This window comes from Camponotus floridanus, unplaced genomic scaffold, assembly GCF_003227725.1.
Source record: "Camponotus floridanus strain SB8 unplaced genomic scaffold, Cflo_v7.5 scaffold49, whole genome shotgun sequence".
Lineage (NCBI taxonomy): Eukaryota > Metazoa > Arthropoda > Insecta > Hymenoptera > Formicidae > Camponotus > Camponotus floridanus.
In genome coordinates this window covers 649,806-673,790 of record NW_020229647.1, presented here as the reverse complement: position 1 = coordinate 673,790, position 23,985 = coordinate 649,806, and the positions used below count along the sequence as shown (strand labels likewise).

At 37.1% G+C, this 23,985-nt stretch overlaps 1 protein-coding gene across 5 annotated transcripts in view; it reads left to right on the top strand.

Annotated features, from left to right (window-relative positions):
• The window catches only part of LOC105251501 (RNA-binding protein Musashi homolog Rbp6), a 591,643-nt gene that overhangs the window by 256,093 nt on the left and 311,565 nt on the right, over positions 1-23,985 (top strand). Inside the window, exon 1 of one of the 5 annotated variants that reach the window (XM_025412218.1) lies at positions 21,876-21,952. The exons of the other annotated variants lie outside the window; for them this stretch is intronic. Within the exon in view, the coding sequence (XP_025268003.1) occupies positions 21,891-21,952 (62 nt within the window). The 5' untranslated portion in view covers positions 21,876-21,890. Of the gene's footprint in view, positions 1-21,875; positions 21,953-23,985 lie in introns of those variants that run through there. 5 annotated transcript variants of the gene reach the window in all.

Sequence of the window (23,985 nt, the reverse complement as noted above, 5' to 3'; positions counted from 1 at the left end):
TTTAGCAACTTTTGAGAAATCTTCGCTCTCTCATCTCTATGTTCTCGAAATCTGTACATCACTCTTTCGAAGAAAACGGCACAAATAATTATGACGGACCGAAGTTTTCGCGACTTCGTGCGATAATCGACGCTCTTCGAGTGCCAGATTTAATCGGTGCGGGGTCGCATTTAATGAATTCGTTTCGCAATTTTCCGGCATCTCGGGATGCCTTCGACGTCATCTCATCATCTCGACTTTCTCAACTTTCCGGATTTCGCTCGCGAGAGTCCCGCTGCTCGTCGTCGGCTCTTATGAATCAAATTGGAATCGAAAAGCGATAATTACACCGTCGTAATGGCTGCCTTAAATACGGACGAGCGTTCTCCTTTTTCGTGCCCCCGCCTGTCTCCCTAACGTCGGATGGCGCAACTAATATAAACTGACTGACGGATGAGAAAGAAGGATGGGGAAAAACGGTGGAAGAGAGGGAGATAGAAAAGGAGTCGAGACATACAAAGCCTTCGATGTCTCGAAGAAAGATGGTGGAAGGAATTGGGGGATAGCAAATGGATCCCCTTCGCTATGCTTCGAAAACGGAAATGAACGAAATGGCCGCTAAGCGAAAAAGCTTCCCTTCTTTAAGCCATCGAAACCATCTAGAAATGGACGATGATTCGTTCATAACTGGTCGGTAGAAGAGAGGGTCGATTTCTTTATTTTTTTTCATATTATCTCGCCAATTTTTTATCTGTAAAAAATTATCAAGAGTTGTCATAAAATATGACATATAAATAATAAAATGCGCATACGATTGATATATTATCTATGTAATAAAAAAATTAATGCATGTGATTATGATTGAAGATCCGCATAACTTTTTATTTTACGTTTTTGTAGAGTCTTCCTTATCTACTTTTATGTCCTGTCAGTGAACTTGACATTCAGAAGGGCCAATATTTCACTTTTATCATTGCCGGGAGCACCCCTGCTTCGTTTTGAACGGCGAGAGAGTGATCATTACAATAAGTTTGGGAGATGATGCGGCATTAGTGTCGAGTACGTTAGCGAGCATATTTGTCAATGGGTTGCTGTTAATGACAGCGACCCACCCCTCGGCTCGTAGCCGCCGTTACCCTATCCACCGTTCATCCCCGTGTTCTATTCAACTTTCCGTACCATTAACATACGTAAATAACCCATCGTACTATCTATGAGCAATATTGCAAATGCAATATGAATTCCATAGGAGAAAATGCATTATTCGCTATGACATCCATATATGTATAATATTCAATATCTCCCGATCGATAAAATTCCAAATTTATATAGATTTTCCATTAGTACGACGCTTTAACTCAAATTTAGCAATTCAGGAGAATTACATTATGAATAATTCATACGTCGAATTATGAAGTTTCTGTTATAAAATTTATACATACGCTTGGCGAACATAATAATATATATTCTACGCTACACAAGCACGGGCATGTATTTTACAATGGTCAGTATAAGACGATCTCTGAAAATACGTGCATTGTGCGAGTATCGCATAAAAGAGATGCGGGAGAAAGCTGCCAGTGCGGAGCATAAGTTATTTCTGTGTGCGCCAACTGTATCGTACCCGTGGCAAGAAAGTTAGCACCGAAAGGGTTGATACGTACACGTACAACGTTACATCTACAATATTATTAGTCGACTGCATCTCGCGTAAAAGGGAGCGGCATTCGCCGAGCGATGCGCATCGTCGAACGACGAGGATAACGGACGAAGGCTGATGATGAAGACGACGAAGCGGGGGAGGGGGCTCGTGGGCGATAAACCTTACGCCTCGTGGCGCCCACGATGAGCATCAAACCGCGGCGGGTCCTAAACATTCCGCGCGTCTATAAGGCGTTAAACGTAGTAACTTTATCGCCACGCGGCCAATCGGGATGCCAAGCCGAGAGGCGCTTTTACGAGCGCGCGAGACTTAGCCGCGCGTCCTGATACTCCGGTTAACTTTCCCGATCGTTATCGGCGAGAGTCACGGTCATCGCTATATATGCCGACGACGCGAGAATGAAATGGAGATTTGTCCCCCCCACGAGTCAAACACATCCGCATGTTCGTCCTGGAAAAAAAAATCACGTTTACGATGTTGCATTTACCCGGGTCGAGCTTACATCGAGTCGTATCATCGCCTGACATCATCCTCGTATCGCGGCGAATAGACCACATCCGGCTGTAATAGTAACATCTCTTATCGCCACTTTCTCCTGATTATGCTGCGGACGTAAAAGTGCAGGTAAATGCAAAAAGGTGGAAAATCGCGGCAGTTAATCGCGCACGAGCGCATCAACATTCGAATATATGCATATCGGACCTTGCTTAAATTATAGCAACCATCAAACGGGCGAATATTGCTGTTTTAATATTAACATTTTTGATAAATGGATGCATTTTTATGTCCGACATTTATTGTGATATATACGTGACTTGAATATTTTATGTTATTATGTTGAATATTTTATTCGTTTAAAGATACGTAATGCTGTTATAGATTAATGTATCATATAAAAAGCTAACTTTTCCAGCTGTCTAGCAATAGATAATTAAGGAAGAACATAATGCATTCTTCGTATTTCAAAGCCGATGAAAAAAATAATTTATTTAAAAAAATACTTTCTGTTTTAATGGTTCCCTCAGAGTGAACACCAGTAATCTTGATGGTTAATTTAAATGCAGAAACGATGGAAGATCCGCGTGAAATTAAAGGCGCAAACGACGAGCGGGTTGCATTAATTTTCGATGATTGTCCGCAAAAAATCCGAGATAATCAGTGTGAAAGGCGCGAGCATTAGGACGGGAAAAAAATCGAGGGCTGCGCTCTTATCGGAGCGGATACCTCCTGGGTACGGTAACGACGGTCATGACGGTCACCGGTTCTCTCCAGAGATTCTCGTCGTTCTCAGGATCGACGCAATATTCGAATCCTTACCCTGAAATCCACGGGGCAGCGCGCACTCTCCTTCTCTTGAAGAGAGCTGCAACCGCGGCGTCGCTGCTCAGGACTGATCCATATGTAACACGAATGAATATTCAATCCCGCTGCGCAAGAGTACCACCCTCTCACTCGGTTTACCATGTTCGTCTCTCTCTTCTCTCTCTCTCCCGCCTTCCATCATTCCGCCATCGTTGTCAACGACGTCGTGGTGAATGGCAACAGCCGGTGATGCCACAACGACGACGTTGGCTTCATTCTTGCGAGAAAGAGAGAGAGAGAGAAAGAGACAGAGGGAGAGACAGAGAGATCGCAAGTGCACCGATAACGTTGAACGACGATAGCACTATCTCCCCGTTGACGACGTCCTGCTCCTCACTGCGGTTATCCCGGATGACTGCTGTGGTAAATAGCGGACGAAAAATTCTATCTTGCTAGATTGAGTGAGAGAAAGAGAGAGAGAAGGAGAAAAATTTATTCACATGGATTCTCATTAGAGAGAGAGAGAGAGAATAAATACACTTTATATAAAATCGAGAGATACAGACTAGTGACGTTTCATATGTCAGTACATAATTATATGATATATTTCATGATATATTGTCTTTTATAGTTTAAAAAAAGAACGAAATGGAATGTTGCAACATGCTTAAATGATGCGTATAATGTAAGATAAGACAGGATTTATTATTTTATACGCTAAGAAGAGAGGGAGAATGAAAACGCATTGTTAGATGGTTAAAGTGGATCTCAATACTTAGGAGATGTACACAACTGCCGCGCACGATAAATATATGTTCGTCTTATGGGAGAACAAGCGAAAGCTCTCGTGAATGCGAAAGGTGGAAGTAAGCTTGCTGAAGAAATATTTGTTTACTGATTGGGTAAATGTGAATTTTTCGTAATACGTTGCTGTCGGAAATGCCTATAAAGGATGACGAGGCAAGATTCAGACAACATTTGTATCGATTTGGTACATAAATAACTGCATCATCGAATGCGAAGACGTTTTAACGAACGTAACGAGATTTACATAGGTTTACGTTAACGGTTTTCGCTTTGGATTTTCCATTTGATATTTCTTTTGATACTTTTAATTATGTAAATGGCATGCGCGCTTCTATACGTGCGATTTTTGTATCTCTTGCAACTTGGTAGCTTTCTCTTTATCTGAACCGGGATAAAATTCCATTTCTACAGATTAAAGATTATCCGAAATAAAGTACTGCACAGATTATAAAGTAGCTCATATATATTGTGACTCTATTTTATCAAAAAACGTGAACTTTCCAGCAGGATTTATTCTTTCACTTTTTTGACAAATATATAATCTCCGAAATTGCATTCTATGTGAAAAATCTTCTCATTTTTTATCGTTTTATTATAATTTTTAACCTGTAAAAATATTTGCTTTTTTGAGCAATTTAAACGTGTTGTTTTATAATAATATAAAGAACTTAAATTAGAAATAAAAGAATATAAAATTGTAATTATATGGCATCGCTTGTATAGAGTTATTCCTTCTCGTTTTCAATGTTATTGGAATAAAAAGTAAAATTTGTAAAATAATGCTGCAACATTTTTCAACACAAGCGCATATTATTTAACATATTCGCATCAAGATGTAGTACGTTGTTTTTATGCAATAAATCGAGATCATAAGTATCCGTTGAGTTGGAAAAAATTGGCTTCGCTTTAGCAATTCTTATTTGGCTTACGAACGATAACGCGACTACTAAACGATCCCATACAAATGTGTTTACCGCGAAACTTCGGTGCGAAGACCCAGTTTACGTTTCCCTTGGATGCAGAAGGGAAATTCGAGATTTATCGCACGCGCGTGCGATCTGAGCTTTTCTCGAAATTTATAGGGTCAAAATTCTCGCACTAGAATTTCTTTCACCAGCACCAATAATTTCACGCGCAAAACTTCATATTTGCAGTGCTACGCTATAGTGTAAATAAGCGAAATTGCTTTCGTGAAAGTTTGGATGTTAGATATTTCTTTCCTTTGCTATGTCAACTATGTTTTCCAGAAAATGAGAAGATTAACCCATTTTTTGAATATTTTAATGTTACTTTTTCAAATTATAACTTAGGAAACGCAAAAAACATGTGAAAAGTATTTCTTTTTAATAGTGTTTATCTATTTCATGTTAAAAGACAATAAAATACATAAAATAGATAAAAAATGATTGATATTTTGATAAATTAAGCTTTCAAAACATAGGATGGTTTAATCTTTTAATTAATTAATTAATTTTAAATGAATCTTAAAAGAATCTTTAAGTAACGATTATTTAAAGTTTAAAATGAACGTAACATTGCGAGAGAAAAAAATTTTTGTAACGAAATATTCCTTAAAAAAACGTCTGCATTAATTTTGCTAAGGAAAGCAATTATTATACTGCGGCGAATCTTATTATGAAAGGATTCCTTCGAGAATATCAGCTGAAAGATCGATTACATAGATTATGCGATTAGAGAATTTCATAGATACTTAAAGTCGCTTCTCCGGCAATAATTACAGCAATACAGCGGAAAATAATTTTTGTTTGAATATTTCCAAGAATCGATTTTCGGAGAGAGCATCGCGAAGAAGCTCACGATACTCGAGGGAACTCGAAGGTTTTAGTAGAAACGGTTGAAAGTTGGAAGAGCATTGCGCGCGTGGCGCATACCAAGAAAGAAATTTATAGCAGTTCGGCAAAACTTTATGCGATCTGCTCCGCGAAATTGTTTTATGCGTTTTCCGTAACCGTATCAGCTAGTTTCGCGAATGGCTCTATGTCCACCATTGCTGATTGCTTCTCGTATTGGTCAGCAGATTTATACACACGTGTAGTCTTGCCATTATTATTTGAGAATAATTATGAATTAATTATACAAAGAGAAATATTTGTATGGTTCTCTCTGGCTTTTTCTTCTTTTTCTCATCTTCTTAATACATTTCACAGTCACGTATTAACAATGATAAGCGAGATGTGCGTTCCGAGGGATTCTTCCTGCCTTCGGTTTTTCTGATAAAAAATTGGAGATGGTTCAGTGCGTCGGAAAAGGCCCGATGGGAAGAGCTCACGGCATTTGCGGTATGCGGTATCTGGTTTGCTTTGTCCGAATTTTTGTGTCCATTTATCTGCACATTCGTTCGCCAATTCTGGTATCCTCCGGCCAGGACTACCACCATTACTAGTACCGGCATCCCTTGTCACCGGCTTTCATTTCTAAAGCTAGCAAGCCCTTCTGACAAGCCCTTCTCTATATTCTCTGTCTCTCTTTGTGACGTTTTCTCTCTCCTTCCATCGCTATCTCTGTTTCTGTTTATCTTTCTTTCGTTTTTTGCTTCCCTTCAGTACCGAAATGCCTTTGTTTTTGCTGACTGCCTCGTAGTGTTCTAAGCCCGATTGCAATTTCGACGAGCTCGTCTCGTTTCTGTAGCAAGTTGATGCCATCGACGGACAGTAAGAGACCTATCATCGTATGCCTCTGGATTTTTTCTTCTTTTAATATAAAAAGAGGCATGATGAAAATTCTTGACTAGTACAATCAAAGATTACAAATGATTCGAATTATCATTGTAGAGCATTATGTTTCTATATTTCAAGATTTAATTGAGTAAAAAAGGATTCGAGAAATAATTTATATTATTACTCTCTCTCTCATATTTCGTCAAAATATATGACATATTTTTCTTATTCACTTTTAGATTTTTATTTAAGTAGGTTGATGTATTAAATGGTGTGCATTCAGAAAATGTCGGAAAAAGTTTGCATTTTTAATGCCGCTCAAACCAGCGGAAAAGTGACTTTTTCATTATGAACCTTCACCTGGCACTTTGCTTACCATTCTTCAGCGACTTTTTCGAAATAACTTTCTCTCTTACTTCCCCTCTTTTATTGACTTCTATTACTTTCTCGAGAAGTCGAGGAAACGTCTTGCGACGCATTTTCCGTTTCTTCGTCATGGTTTCCGTTAGCGGTTAATAGAACTGACGTGAAAGATAGCATTGCCCGATTGCTTTACTAGCGAAATATGAACTTTTCAACTCGTAAAGGTTTATCGGCGTAAAATTTTTAAAATATGAAGAAAACTGCAATTGGCTTGTCAATAAATATTATGTAATATCGGAAATTCTTTAAATAAAAATTCTAAATTCTGGAGAAAAAAAGGAGCGAGTCAAGTGTAAGAGTTTTTAAAATAATAAAGTAAATAAAAATAATCAAGGATATAAAGTTTATAAACTAAACAAGTTGAGAGATTCGTCAATAAATTTTATTTTTTTTTTTATTGCAGACGTATACGTGATAACTTCAGGTTCAGATTCGTACTGATTTTTTTTTAGAATAAATCTGTTCGCGTGCGTACATGTACGGAATAAACAGAGCAGGAAGATAAATGAAATCTAGGAGCGGTCATGTCGAGGTGTGGCTTTCGAAAGATTCGTGATCGACCCGAATAGCGATTTGACGTAACGCTATTAGTATATCCGTCGAATTGTTCGCTAACACGAACGTTCTATGTCAAACTTTTGCTTATCTGATTCTAATTCCCAACGCGCGAGCTTATAAGTTCATACTAAATATAGAAATAGAGAAAATGCTCGCAAATATTGAAAGAGCATACGATATTTTTTAACTAAAATATATTATGATTAAATTTTTTACTGTCTTATATTAATATTAATCTTATATCAACATAATTTATTTCTTATTTAATAATTATGCTTTCTTTGATATTATACAAGGAATTTATCTCTTAAAGATTTAATTTAGTTTTATAAATAAAAAAAAAAATAAACTAGTTACATAAATACATACACACATATTTCTTGAAATATTGAGAGGACTATAGATTTTGTTTTTACGAGCACATCATCTATATTTCGATATTAAACTTTCTCAAACATGTTGAGTGTGTGCTAGTTTCAAAATTTAGATACTTGTATATGCCAATTATGTCACGGGATCGTGTCTTCGTACTCGCGTATATCGCGTAATCACCATGAGACGACAGCTGGACGTGCAAGCCTGATCGCCTAACCTCGACGGATCGGAAGGATGCGGGTTGCGAAGACAGGCGCTTATTGAAGTGCAATTAATCAAAACGGCAACGCGACTTAGGGACAGGCATCGGTGGCGATACACGTGTACGATCACGTCAGCGCGGATCCTCACTGGCGACGTCGATCCCCGGGTCACCGTGTCGTCGCGAGCCCTTGGCGGTGATCGATCGATCGCGCTTCGGGGTTACCGCAAACACATAGATACCGCTCCGCTTCGATTCCTCTTGGGAAAGCGATCTTGACGGTCTTTGATAGCACAGCGCTTCATGAATGTGCAAAGTAGACAGAGCGCTGGCGGTGGCTCTACAAATCGATACCCGGATGAGAAAGTATTGGTACGGCCCGTAAAAATCAAGATTATTATCGCCATTTTCTTTGAATATTCTATTATATGCAGAAGATATACTATTATTTTTTGGAATTACGAAATTTACATTTTTATTCTGCATAGGATATTCCGGTTATTGGAGAATGTTTGATGCTAGAGATTTTCGGCTTCCTCAAAAAGAAATATATAGAGAAAGTCATACTACTGCTTAAAAAAATATGTTATTAAGTACATCGCGCGAATGGAGTGCTATATATGTATATGTTAACACTTTTTTTGTCGCTTCGTTTAATTAATAATTTATTCATTGCTTTAGATAAACATAAATCGATATACGTTGCCAGAAAAAATTGGCATTTCGGCTGAAATGCCATCTCGGATGACCTCGTAGCCTGTAAAAGACTGCTACATATATTCGATAGTTTGGAGGTATCAGAGTTATCATTACACAGGTGACGGTATCAAAGCCATCGCTATAGAGTTCGTTTTTGCGGGTTTTCCAGCGTGCGGCTTGGAAGGAACGGTTCACGAAAGACGCTCTATACCTTGCCAAGAAGGAACAAGTCGCGCTGCGGGCCGCTCTTTGATCGCGTTATCAGGAAACAATAGCTGTTTTGCCTGGCTTCGCTCGACTTTGATCGCCCGCCATCTCGGGAAGTTTGCCTAACCCAGGGTGGGCCTTTGAGCGCGCGCACCTTTATCGGAATTCCGTTCTAATGGACTCTTACGGGAAGTCTTTGCTTTTGCTCGCCCTCCCTCTGTGTCTCCGAAACTCGACCGACGTTACGGTCTCGCGGATGTATTCTCGATGGTCCGATAATTTCTGCCGAGATTGATTTTTTATTCGTAATCCTTATCGAAAAACAACCTTAATTTTGATATTTTAACTGCGATTGATTGACCAAAAGATTGAACAATAATCCAACCGGGTGCTATTGTTTGTATAGTGGATACATGAAATGCGTTTCATAATTACTATTATGTAAATTAATAATAATAATCGATATCGTATTAATTATATTTTATATATTTTTGTGTGTACGAGTTATAATATATATACTTTTCTCTATTATTTCAGTATTAAATGATATAACAAAATCTGCTGTGAATATATTAATATATGCATACAATGAATATATCTCCCATCTATTAATAATAATGCCAATATTGTAAAATACATTATTCGTCTTTTAGCCTCGATAATACCATATATGTATCATTTACAATATATTGCCTTTTTCATTAATTATATATTTCATACGTTATTATCATATATATTCTTAAAAAAGTATGTTTTTTTATCATATAAAAAATTTGTAGAAATAAAATTGAAATATGAAAGCATGAAAGAGAGAGAGAAATTGGATTATTATAGAAAATAAAGAATAAAATTATTTTTGTTTATGGGTAAAAGTAAAGGATGAATTTTTATGGAAATCTTTGCAATCTATTGCGCGATTATAAGTTATTAATTTTATTTTGAAAAATTAAATATAAGCTAATATTGAAGCAAATATGACTTTGTACAAATTAGAAAAATGATAATTTTGTTTTAATCTCAACTTTTTTCTTCATAATTTGAATTTTATTACGCGTGAATTTCTATTATCCTTCTTCAAAAAAAACACAATTATGTAACAGATGTTAACAATATGTTTTGTTATGATAATAATATTGGTTGTATTAATAACACAGTCTTGGAGACTCGATAAGAATTTACAGCTTCTCCAAGAATACTCACTTTCATAATCAATTGAATGTCCGAGTGCTGGTAACGCGATATCCATTATCGCGGATGTTTTGCAGTCAGCGAGCGGCAAGTCCGTGTCATTAGCGCGTCTCTGACTGATCCCCATCAGTCATCTTTACTCGTGGATGACAACCAAATTCGCAGTGCGCCGTCCCAGATTGATGGATCCCCAGTCCCTTTCTCGGTATATCCTTTGCGCATTGGGGATGAAAATCCACCGAAGTGATCCCACGCGCATACATTCGCCCGATGGTCCGAGCAATCCACTGGCCATTAGTTTCCAAATTATTACGTTTCCCGAGCGAGGACGGTAAGAAACGTTTATGCGCGTGTCACGATGATTTATGGGCCGCTTGCTCACAAACATATATGTGGGGTTCCTTATGTGTGACTCGAACGTAATAATCAGCGAAGAAGGAAAAAAGATAGTTATAGCTAAATCTGATGATATCTCTGTCTTTGAAATTTTGCTTTGCTTTCTTTTCCATATAAATAATAAAAATCTCAAGGTGACAGCAACATATCGTTCGCAAAAGTTAAGAATTCTTATATATAATTTTAATTATTTATAATTATACAAATACACAAGTGATTGCTTGGTCTTATGATTCATCTTACATGTAGATTGCATTGAAAAATGCATAAAAATATCAAGAAAGAAACGGAGATCAATTTGAAACGGCATATTGGCAAATTCGGTTGTCACGAATAAAGATAATTATTCAGTCATTTAGTTATTAAGTTTTATTTTAAATTTAATTATTAATATAATATTTAATTAATATATTTAATTATTATATACTTTAATTGCATAGTATTATAAAAAATGTTAGTATCATTTTTCATATAAATTTAAATTCACAAAACTTTAAATAAAGAGAGATGTATGTATATGATTTTTCTTGTAATGGAAATAATACATAAAGCATGTTTTCATACAAATTGTGAATGGTATTGCAATGGGGGAAAATATTATAAAAAAATATGTACAATAGTAACTAACTTTTTCTATGAAAAGAAAAACGTTTTAAAAGATAAACCATTTTGGCTTTACCAAACACTATTCTAAAGCAAGGCGAACAATTTTAATGGTTTCCAAACACAGCGCGCATTACAATGAAACCGATGTTGCGAACGGCTACACGTTTTATGTTTTCCGGCGAATGTATGCGAACAGCGCTTTTATGGTATCATAGATTCATCTCGCGAGCTCGATTTTATCATCATAAACTCGATGGCGTAGAATACATGGCATAAATCCGTGGTTCAATGATTCCTTTAAATTATAAAAGTCACGGTGCGTTGTAATGATCGGAGAACACGGATTTCTTCTCCCCGGAACTTTCTCTCTTTGGACCTTTCTTTCTATTAGAACGAGGGAAGGAAGGAAGTAGCGCGCTCGACTTTAACGTTTACGACGGATATAAAGGGACGACCTCCGGATGAAGGGAGACAATTGTCCGCCACGTTCCGAACCCTGCAACCCTTCTTTCGTTTGCGATCTCTCGCAGGACGGTGCGTCGCGGTCCAGCGGGATCGGGAATGGACGGCAAACTCGCTGACTCGATACCTTCCGTCGGCTGATGTTTCTGATAAAAAAAAGTCCGTTCCATATAAAGCGTGAGAAGACGGTCACCGTTCTGAAACCTAAAAAGCATTCTCGAAATTTTATCCCCGAAAGGATGAGTCGGATGCCCTGCGTCCTTCCCCCCCCGCTAACATATTCCGCAGCGAATTACGAGATGGAAGACGCACTCTTTTTCGTGTAATTTGAAAATTGCCCGAGGAAAGAAAATCGCGATATAGTTCTCCGCGTGTTGTGTTTTACTTCGGCGATAAAAGTTTACGCGATGAGTATTTCTCGAGAAGCACGAGAGGACGTTTCGCAATTCTCAAGCAATTTTCATACATTTATGTTATTCATGCGATATTCAGACTCAACGCGAATAATTTAACGTTATGCAGATACTGAAAAGAACATACTGTGCAGAAATAATAAGAGCTTCCTGCAAATATTGAGAAAAAACTGATTTTTGGATTATTTCTAATGAAAACTGACTGCTTCGAAGAAACAAAAACTTCACTGAAAAATCCCTACTAAAATTAATAATAAAAGAAAAAACATCTCATGATTATTGATAAGATGTAAAATTTTAAATAATCATAATCAAATTTCGGAGCGGAAATTTTAAAAGGGAAATTTCAAAATTGATGAGAAATTATATTTCCAGATGGAGAGATTTGTAAAATTAGATATATAGTCTAAAAATGGTGTATATAATTTTATATTGATATCGCGCTGTCTATATAAAATTTTAGAATGGAGAATTATTCAACCTCTACATTCTTTATTGTAAATAGCATATTTATTTTATTTCATATATAAATATATTTATATATATTAATAATTTATTAAGCTATTATAATAATTATTAATTATTAATCTCTCCTTAAATCAATTAAAAAATTTATTCCTTTTTTTCTCGTTCTCTCTCTTACTATATTGTTTTAAATTATTTTTATAAAACAAAATATAACATTCTTCTCATTAGAAATAACTTTAGATAATTTTCTCAATATAGAATATTTCTCAATTTTTATATAAAGACCAATAATGGCACGCCCATTTATATAAAAAGATTCCCCAAATAGACATTACAGATACTAAATTCGTGAAAACCGATGCGACCACTTGAGTGTTAAAGACAGCGACGGCATAAAGAGGAATGGAATCGTTCGTAACAGATGAAAATAAAGCTGGCCGAATCGGAAGACGGCCTCGAATCAATTCGTATTCATTTAGCGCACAGGTGTTGCTAACGGTGAAAAATTGTCGTTACGTTTTTCGCAGCGCTCGTGGCCAATGAAAGGCACTCGTTATTTCGCGTCGGCAAACGATACCGCCTCACAAGGGTGGAACTTTCGTATGATTTATCGTTCGCAACATTCTCTCTTGCTCGCGTCGTTCCCTCGACGAGAGCAACTGCAAGTATCTCAGAGCGAAGGAAAGCCCGAGCTTCCACTATTGTTATGCGTAAGTGTGTATTCACGAGCGACAAAGTGCAATTTCTTACGTTATTCTCGGTATCGTATTGTACCTTTTACGATCAATTTATTGAGCACAGCAACGTTTCTTCAATGAATTGAGACGTATTCACGTAATTGAATTCTTTGGAAAATTCAGTTAATTTCTCTAGTTTTTGATGCGATTATATATATATATATAAATGATTATTGTGTATATGATTATTTGACAACTCATCGTTATCTTTTAATTTTCTTTGTTGCAGGTGAGTAACTCAATCATCAATCATGAATGGAGTATTTTCATTGTAAGTCACGCAACTATAAAACTATAAAAAGAAATTGATAGATGTCAAATTGTCGAAAGAAGTTTGCGATGATGTGAAAACAAAACTGAAAGTAATGAATGAAAAATATATAATTCAATCACACATAGCATGCAAGAAATAAGCAAATTCTCGTCCATTAACTTCGAAATAAACTATATTGCCTTTTTCAATCTAAAATTGATTAAAAAAAAAATGCGAAACTTCATTCGACAAGAGTACGTAATTCTGATACTAAAGCATGACCACGAAAGATTATTTATTTCTACATCGATCATTGGGTCATGATAAATTTATTCGCTCCTGACTCGGTCGACGTTGCGAAGGCTTTAAAGCTTTAACCGGGCGACGCGATAATCTCAACGAGGCAGGAGAAATGCGCGCGTTGATACGATATAAAGCGGAATTTCATTTTAATACGACATCGCGACACTTTGCGAGAATTAATTGAATCCATTCCGCCGTCACATACCGCCTCTCGTCTGGATCTCTTTTTTTTCTTTTTTTATTTTTTAACGGGCCCCCGCTTCTATTGAGAGGAACGCCATTTCGCTACGTCGTACCTAATTACGGAGTTGAGCGAACGATAGTTAATTACACAATTACTCTCTGAGAGAGGGAGTAACGTATCTTCGGATTCGCACGTGGCATCTCATGTTCCTTACAAAAGTGTTTTATGAAGCGCGACAAAATTAAAGGGCAATAAAATAAAGTCTACAAATTCATATAATTTATAAAAAAATATCTAAAATATAAAAAATATCGTTATTACTCTCTTTATTAACTCTACATATATTTGAAAATTAATTTGATAATATATATCATATTTAAAATGGTAAAAGATTTTTACACAAAATAATTTTTTAAAAGAGATGAAAGAAAAAGAGAGAAGATACTTTTAGTCTAGAAATTATATATACATATATTTTTTTTACGTAGACTCTTAACTCGATATAAATAACTCGATAATAGTTTTTTGTTTTAATAAGAACAATATTTATTTATAATTTTTTATTTTTTGATAAGCGAGAAAGTTAATGCATTTTTTAGTTATTTTTTAAAATTATTTTTGATTCATAAGAATTTGTAATGTTAACAAATATCTTATTACTTTATTATTATATAATCAGATCGACTCATTGCATTTCGCGATATGACGTGATATAATGTGATAATATACATAACAAGGCATGAGTTCGAGCCACGTGCGTATCAATATATTTTTAAATGTTTTTGCGGGAATTTTTTAAAAGGATGAAAGGAAAAGAGGTTTGAAAGCACAAGCGTACCTTGAAGAGTGAGCGTTCATTGAATAGCGAGTAGAAAAATTGCGTGATACATACTCTTACGGATGGAAGGAGGGGAGAAAGGGACTGAGCCTTTTCCTTTTCTCACATCGTAAGCTGGGGATGATGGCGCGGAACGTCTCGATTCACACTCGACGATGAGGTCAGAAAAGACGAGAAAAAGGGCGAGGGGGAAAGATTTCCGAGCCAGATGTAAGAGAAGGATTATCTCGCGTCGGGTTTCGAATCTGATAGCGAGTGCTCGGGGGTGGCGACGAGGTTCCGGAAGAACCGGGCGAACTCCTCTCAAAAGCTACGGTTACGCGATAGAAGGGGGTGGTGCTTTTAAGGTATTGGTCCGGAAGCAGAATGAGAATAAAAAGAACGATGCCGAGCTACTGTTCACGAACGTGCCATGACGTATTACGCGCGTAAAATGGAACTCTCACGGCATGATGGTTATCCTGTAATGATGATGCCACTTACTCGGGGGAGGGACGATGTTCCGCGTATCCTTATCGATCGCGTCAATATAAATTGCGCCCGTACAACTGTAACTTTCCGCCAATATCGCGGCTTCGAGATGACACGAGATTAGCCCCGCAAATCGCCGATAAGGCGTCTATTTTTGTTCGCCGCTTATCGCCGATCTTTATAGTCTTTGTGAGATTCGCAAGTTATCGGTCATCTTTTATTACGAATGTCTTCCGTTTGTCCGATCTGATTCGGATTAAAAACGCACATCTCGCATCATAACTTTGGAAAACTTTCTCATAGAACTGACCGAGTTTGACTTTCGGATGCCTCGACCGATTTAAATGTTTCCGACAACTTTGCAAGCAAACAATAATGCATTACCAGATTAAGACATATTTATAGTACAATCACATTCTAAAATCAAGCATTTTATCCAGGTTTTTATTAGAATATCTTATATTTTGGAAAATTGCTAGATAAATGAAAAGTTATTGCAATAAGTAAATTGTATTGTAGATAAATAATTATAAAATATGAAAAATTTTAATGTGCGTCTGTTAAATCTGTTATTTTTATCGATATATAATTTTTAATTTGTTTTGATTCAAATTTATATTCATTCTTTAATGATGATAATTGCTATTGTTATTTAATTATTATTAAAACATTTTATAGTCTATCTTTTAATAGCACAAATTAATATATAATATATAATTAATATATATATGTAAATTTCATATTATTGTCTAAATATTAGAAAATTTTGATTTGAGAATTATTAGAATTATTATAGTAGTTATTGTAATATAAATATTATATTGTATTGTAATATGTATATATTGTCATAAAGCTATGTCAGAATTATTTATTATCCAGAAATCTGCTTTGTGAGATTTTATTGCGCGAGAATTAATAATTTAAATTATTAATATCAGTTTCAAATTTTTAAAACATTTTTCTTGGCGATGTAATTTTAAATAATGAAAACTTTTAAGTTATATTTTCTATATATAGAACAAAAGAAAATAATGTGCTGTTGATGTATCATTTTAATAACTTATTGTTTTCAAATCGAGCAAAACAGAACAATGAGGGAACAATAAAAATTCTTATATCTTTTTTTATAAATTTTCACATCATCAAGTAATTATGATTTTTTTCATGCTAATTTTTTAATATAAAATTTTTTCTGAAATATTATAAAAAAATTATATACATAGAAAATAGTCATATTTTTGCATTGTAATTAACAAATCCAGTTAAACGTATAACATCCCTGTATTCATGTACAAGAATATATTTCGCGAATATACTGCGCTGCTTACACGGCAGGTTCTCCCACGGGAGAATCGTTCCTCTCTAGCTGCTTCCTTGCTCTTTGATCTCCGAACCGTCCCACAGAATCGTTCACGTGACTTCGAGTTTAAGAGCAGTTTGCAGGTCTCGAGGTATATCTCCCAGGGCGCATTAATGCCGGCTAAAAAATAGACAATTCTGTTATCCGTTTAACGAGGTATGTCTAGAAATTCTCCCGGGTATTCCCGGGTCAATAGCGGCGGTATCTCAGCGATTGAACAATCCTGACCCATCAAAATCTTCACGAGTGAGCACTGTATCTGTCGCGTCTCCTCGAGTCTCAGATTGATAAGAATTAGATCGGATTATTGTGGCATCTATGTGTTTACCGCCGTGCGTTGGCTTGTCTTTCTACGAACTTCTCGCGATGCCAACAATTTCTCGACAAAATCGGCGCTAGCGGCTGCGAGGCGGCAGGTGTTGCTCGGAAATGAAGATGATGAAAGATGACGGGCCGTCGCCCCGGGTGAGGATCTCTCTGACTGGTACCTTCCATCGACCCCGTCAGTTCGAGCATGAAATTACCGGGCCGACTGAGGCGCGAGTGGTTGCTTGCGCGGAGATGCCGCGGGATGGGTAAACGAGATAGAGGGTTGGAGTCTGCGTTGGGCGTGATGGGTGTCGAGAGCGGGAGAGGGGAATACGTGAAAGAAGGAGGAAACGTCGGATAGAACCATATAAATACGAAAGAAAGAAAGAAAAAAGGAAGAAACAAGACGAGAGAAGATGTAGAAAGAGAAAGAGAGATGTAATTTATTAACTTATATCGCGATATATGAATAACAGCGCAAAAGGATATGTATAATCTCCGTATCATTCTACAGAGTCATTCATATAATTTTGAATTAAAAAGAGCAGTTTTTGTAAATATTAAATATATTCCTCTAAATGAATTACTGTTAGTTATAAATGGAATAATACTAAACGGATTTTCTTTTATACATCAATTTATATAATATTATTGAAATAATTTTTAAGATATTTTCATTTATTAATACATAAAAATTGAGAAGCATTAATGATATTGATTCTATGTCATACGAGATTTAAAAGTCGAGATTTCGAGCAAAAATTGTTTATCATTTATTGTACGTGTTATTTATTGACATTTTTGTTAACAAAAAGCTGCGATAAATAAACGAATAAAAATCTACTAATCAGATTAAGCTACAGTAGATTGGTAGAGAGCGAGGGAAAAAAAGGAAAACACAACAGGGAGAGAATAGAGAAAATAAAAGAAAGAGAGAGTGCCGGCGAAATCAATTATTGTCATTCCAGGCACTGATATATGTTGACGCTGTGATGAATGTAACACAACAATCTGTTATTCGCGCCAGGTTACGACCTATCTGCCTTGAAGCTTCTCACTTTGTCTTTCTCTTTCTGCGTCTACCTCTATCATGGTCGAGTTGCGCCGTCTCAAAATACCATTGCATCACGACCCGGCAATTTGTCACGAATAGCGCTTATTAGGCAATTCTCTCTCCACAGCATCGACGCGTTTACGATGCCGTGAATTTCATTAGGATCGAGCAACTGAGATTGGTATTAAGCGCCGTTCGTCTCGTTACATCAGCATTTCCGGTCGGTATGCGGCGAATCTCCACGGCGAATTCCCCGGCCAGGAGATCGTTTAATCCCGAAGCAATCGCTCATAATTAATCTGCGCCATGTGTCGCCTTCTTAACGAGCAGACAATGGCGGCTGGGAGGTGCCAGCTAAAGCGTTAATCTCCGTTTCTTCTTTCAAGCACGACAAGGACTCTGTTCGTTCAATAGTTGTTCTCAAAGGGGAGCCAAGCTAGATCGTTCAGTTATTATAACGAATTCTGTAGGAGGTTTTGATAAAAGAAGCAAAGAATTTGAGATAATAGAGAGGATGAGAAACTCAGGTGGAGAGATCGTCGAGATTTAATTAACCTGACGCAGCTTTGCCTACCATTATTCACTGATACGCTAATTTGTTTTCTACATTAATTGCAACTAAATATAGAATTTTTATAATTCAGTTTGAAAAAGGTAATAGAGTTAAAAGATTTTATTGACAAGTTTATAACCGACGCAGTACCGTTAAATCTCGACAGAAATGTTGCGTGATTTTTACGCGTGAATTTTGACAGCGCGTTTTTTAATTTCACAATAAAGTTGCAACGTTAAAATACATATGTAATACCATTGTATTCTACATATATCCCTGTAGAATGTTTCGTTAGAATTGCGCGGTATTTTTAATGAATTTTTAACACCTTTTATCTCTGTTACATGTCTCTGCGTATATATTATTACGTCTGTAATACTTACAGACATACTAAATATTTATATTTCAGGTTACGATAAGAAAAAAGATACATACTTGACAAATCTGGTGGGATTACTTCAAACTTTCTCGTTGAATCTCGAGCCCAAAAATCCATTCCATCGTCCATCAGATCACCAAGTGCTTCTTCTCCGAGAAATTTGCTTCATCAGTCAAACAGCACTTCACACACTTATATAACACTCGATGTGTACAAGATTTATTTAATGAAGATGAAAAATAGCACGAAAGACACATAATGTTGCAGGATTTCGCGTTAAATTTAAAAACCGTTTGTAAATCAACTGCGTATACGATAAGAAATATGAAGTCCCGATCGCGGAAATTTAAGGATACACGAGAGCGAATATTAACTAACGGTATACACTATTTTTTTTCACGCATATTCGTTTTTGCACAATAGTATCACGCGCGAATATTACAGACACCTGATACGTGACGATTTCGCATTGTTTGAAGGGCGTCTCGCACGCGAAACCTTGTCGAGATTTGTATGGTTCTCCGTAATGGCGACTATAACTGTTTCCCGCGCGAAAATGACGCCTTCTCGCGAGCGAAACCAGAGAGCTTCCCGCGCGTGAGAAGAGACACTTTTCGCGATTTCGTTATTTCAATCAAAGGAAGAAATTGTTAAGTATTCGTGCGCGATAATACTATGGAAATAATTGCGTATAAAATAATGTTATTGCGATTAAATTTACTCGTGAACGCGCCGATAAACTCCCACGATCGCCATTTTGATGTCTTTTGTCGTACACGTACTCGAACTGCGAAGCTGGCGTTTACTTTTAAAAAAATGTAAACATTATACGAGAGCGAACATTAATAATAGCGACGTACATTATTCTACGCACACGTTCTCACACAATATCGGACACACATATTATAAACACTTGGCAATTCCGCGTCATTTGCGAAAGAAAGAAGTCGCGCGCGAAGGCGTACCGATGTTTGTGTATACTCGTATGATGACGATTATGGCTTCGCGCGTGAGACCAGACACTTCTCGCGCCCCCACCGGGACTGTCGCGAGTCTCGGCACTGAATCTGTTCGTGAATGTGTTGACAAATTTCCGTGATCGCCACTTGCGCGCTTCTCGTTGTACGCGTAGTCGAATTCTGAAGTTGATGTTTACTTTAACAGAAATGTAAGTATTATTCGGTAATCTTTTCGATAAACTAAATATATAAACCAAGTTTGTAACTCGATTGCACGATAGTTTAGTTTGCCTCGGCGATTAACATGTATAGGAGGATACTCGATACATACGCGATGTACACATAGTAAAGACATTTAATAATAACAAATAATAGCTCAATAAAACCGTCGTATAATACTCACACATTGATATTTTGCTAAATATTAGCCTCACAATTCGATTGAACGTACGACGAGAAGCGCAAAAACAGCAATCACGAAAATTTATGCATCCATGAGCAAATATTTACAAGAGCGACATATTTTATTCTATATATGTGCACAATCGTTTTCATAAAAATATCGGGCGCAAATACGAACACTTGGTAATTTCGCACTATTTAAGAAAAGCACCTGACTTCGCGCGCGAGATCAGACGTCTCCTCCCTTCGGAGCTGTCACGTGACTCATCATGGCTTCCACGAAGACGCTTTTTGTAGTGACCGCGTTTTTCAGTGATTTTCCTACTTTAAAGGATGCGAAAGAAACGTAAAGTACTGATAATATTCGTGCGCGATAATACTGCGAAAACGATTATCGTGCGTAAAATAGTGCGTCGCGATTAATTTGCTTCTGAATACGTTGAAAATTTCCGCGATCGCCACTTGCGCGCTTCTCGTCGTACACGTAGTCGAATTCTAAAGTTGATGTTACTTTAATTCATTTACATTTCACAGAAATGTAAGTATTATACGATAATCTTTTCGATAAACTAAATATATAAACCAAGTTTGTAACTCGATTGCACGATAGTTTAGTTTGCCTCGGCGATTAAATCAACATATACACACATGTATAGGATACTCGATACATCCGCGATATACACACAGCAAGAACATTTAATAATAAGAAACAATAGCTAAAAATAAACCGTCGTATAAAACTCACACATCGATATTTTGCTAAATACTAGCCTCACAATTCGATTGAACGTACGACGAGAAGCACTCGGCGGTTAAATCATAATACACACATGTATAGGATACTTGATACGTCCGCGATATACACACAGTAAGAACATTTAATGATAATAAACAATAGCTCAATAAAACCGTTGTATAATGCTCAGACTTCGATATCTTGTTAATTATTAGCTTCACAATTCGATTGAACGTACGACGAGAAGCACGAAAATAACAATCACGGAAATTTATAGATGCCTCCATGAGCAAGTATTAACAAGAGCGACGTACATTATTCTATATATGTGCACAATCGTTTTCATAAAAATATCGGGCGCAAAGATGAACACATGGTAATTTCGCGTCATTTAAGAAAAGCACCTGACTTCGCGCGCGAGATCAGACGCTTCTCACGCGCGACACCAGACGTCTCCCCCCCACCACGAAGTTGTCACGTGACTCATCATGGCTTCCCACGAAGACGGACGCTCTTCGCAGTGGCCGCGTTTTTGGCTCTTTTCCTATTTCGAAGGATGTAAAAAACGTAAAGTACCGGTAATATTTGCGCACAATAATACTGCGAAAACGATTATCGTGCATAAAATAGTGCGTCGCGATTAATTTGCTCGTGAATGCGTTGACAAGTTTCCACTTGTGTGGGGCGATTGCCACTTATGCGCAGTTAAAAATTCTGAGATTAGTGTTCATTTTATCAGTACCGAAATATGAGTATTATACGACGTTTTTTCGCGCTACTGTTTATTACTGTTTATTAAACAACCCCGTCATTTGTATATCGCGTGTACGTATCGAGTGTTATATATGTGTGTGCTTGTGTTGTGATTCAAACGGCGGAGCAGGCTGAGCGCAGGACAAACACTCGATATATTTGCCAACGACAGGATGGATTTTTTGGTCTCGAGGTACAACGACAAAGCTTCAAGTAATCCGGCCAGATTTATCAAGTACGTATTCAATTTCTTAACCTTCAATCTGTTGTCACACATATTCTCAACCGTCTTAACTTATGGTCGTGACGCGAAATTATATTTTCGCTGTTAGTATATGCGGAGGCTATCGGAGAGAATCCGATTGGGCGCCATGTAAATGCGCCCGTTAAAAGTACCGCGCAATTTCAACCGCGCACTCTACAAGGATTACACAAGTAGGGAAACGCTGCGATTCTCGCAGCGGGGGAGGAGAGGGGAAAAATTTTATTCCGCGCAGCGCTGTCTCGCGTAACAGCTTGCACAAAACCGTCGGTGATATACGAGTCCATGCGCGGGCGGTTACCTGGAACGAGGTCATCCGCATTAAAAATACGCGACCGCGCGCCACCCGCCGAAATTGATGGACGAGCCGCGCACACTACCTGTAATTATAATTATAAATCACTAGGAAAACGAGACGGCCGCACGGGTGGTGGTGGCTTACGCTCGCGATCTCGCGGCACCGAAATTTATTCGCCGAAGAGCAATTAGGAATTTGAATATGCAGCGCGTCGTTTTTATGCATCGTTGTATGTGCAGGAAGAGAAAGGGAGAGGGAGAGGGAGAGGAGGGAGGAACGAGACGCGGCGTTTTCGGTGGAAACTCGTGTTTCTTTCTCACGTTTCTTTTTCTTGCGACGGAGAGAATTATTAGCGGTTATGAACTACATGTATAATGATGGCAACTTGGTGGAAATATGTTTTTGATTTACACGAGGCGTCGCTTAAAAGAGCTAATGGAACAATTTATTTAATTTTGTTTGAATATTTATGAAATTTTTATCATTTTGTTTTATAATTTATGAATACATTAATAATGAAAAAAAGAGTATTTATATATTAAAAAAAATTTTAAATATAATATCGTGCGCGTTAACAATATATAAAATATATAATTTGTGTTATATATATTAATTTAAAAATATAATATATGGTTGGTGCATTTAATTTTATTTAAAGTTTCTCGTAATTACTTAATATTATTACAATTATCTTAGTTTCTCTATTGTACATTAAGTGAATTACATTGTTAATTCTACTTGAAACAATTACAACAATAATATTGTCCTGTTTTCTCAAGATAGCGTGGGAAATTTTTAGAGAATTACGGCGAGACGCAGCGACACTTTATTTCAAGTAAACTGCGCTGCGACATGAAACTCGGATTTTCTCCTTGCTTTGCAATCCTTTTCAACGTAAAAGGAATATTTGTTATTATTGCCAAGAATTTGCGCGGAATGATTTGCGCACGATTTAACCTAAGATCGCGCTATTATATCTCCCGCGGGAACGATGAGGGGGTTAAGTTCGCGAGTAGTTTAGGAATCTCGTCGTCGTCAGCTGGTACCGCAATAATCGTTGCGATTCGGATTCGACGAGCGTTCCGTTCGAAAGCCGTCCACGAGAGCACAGTTTCCCTGAAGTTTCAGATCATTCATGGTTCTCGGACGAAGAGGCTACTTCATACACTTCCGCCGTCAGCTGGCACGGCGATAATCATAATTCGCGAAGAAGCTGAGAATATTGCTCCGATATGAGTCTCGCGAGTTTGGTTTTGTCACATTCGAAGCAGTTAGAATTCGTAAAACGAGATCGTGTTCTCCTTTCATATTTCGCATTTAAATTATCACGATAAAAACGCAAGGAATATTCTTTCAATCACAAATATCGGAATTTTCAAAAATGTGAGCAAATTATATGCAATAGTATAACTAAAGATAAACATTATTCGAGATATCTTCCTGGTGTCAGAATAATTTCTTACTTTTGGCTTATCAAGTAACATGTATATGCGCGATTATCGTTTGCAAAACCGCGGATCTAAAGTTCGCGTAGAATCGCCAGAAGGGAAGGAAAGAGACAGAAAGAGACAGAAACGATAACGGCTCTAGAGAGGCTCGAAAGGAGAGAACGTTCGTTTCCCTCCTATAATTTGGCGCTTTCGATAAATTTAACAAGCTCGTCACGAAGGAAGGAAGGGCCCCTTGTATGTCTGGGCACAGTGCCAGG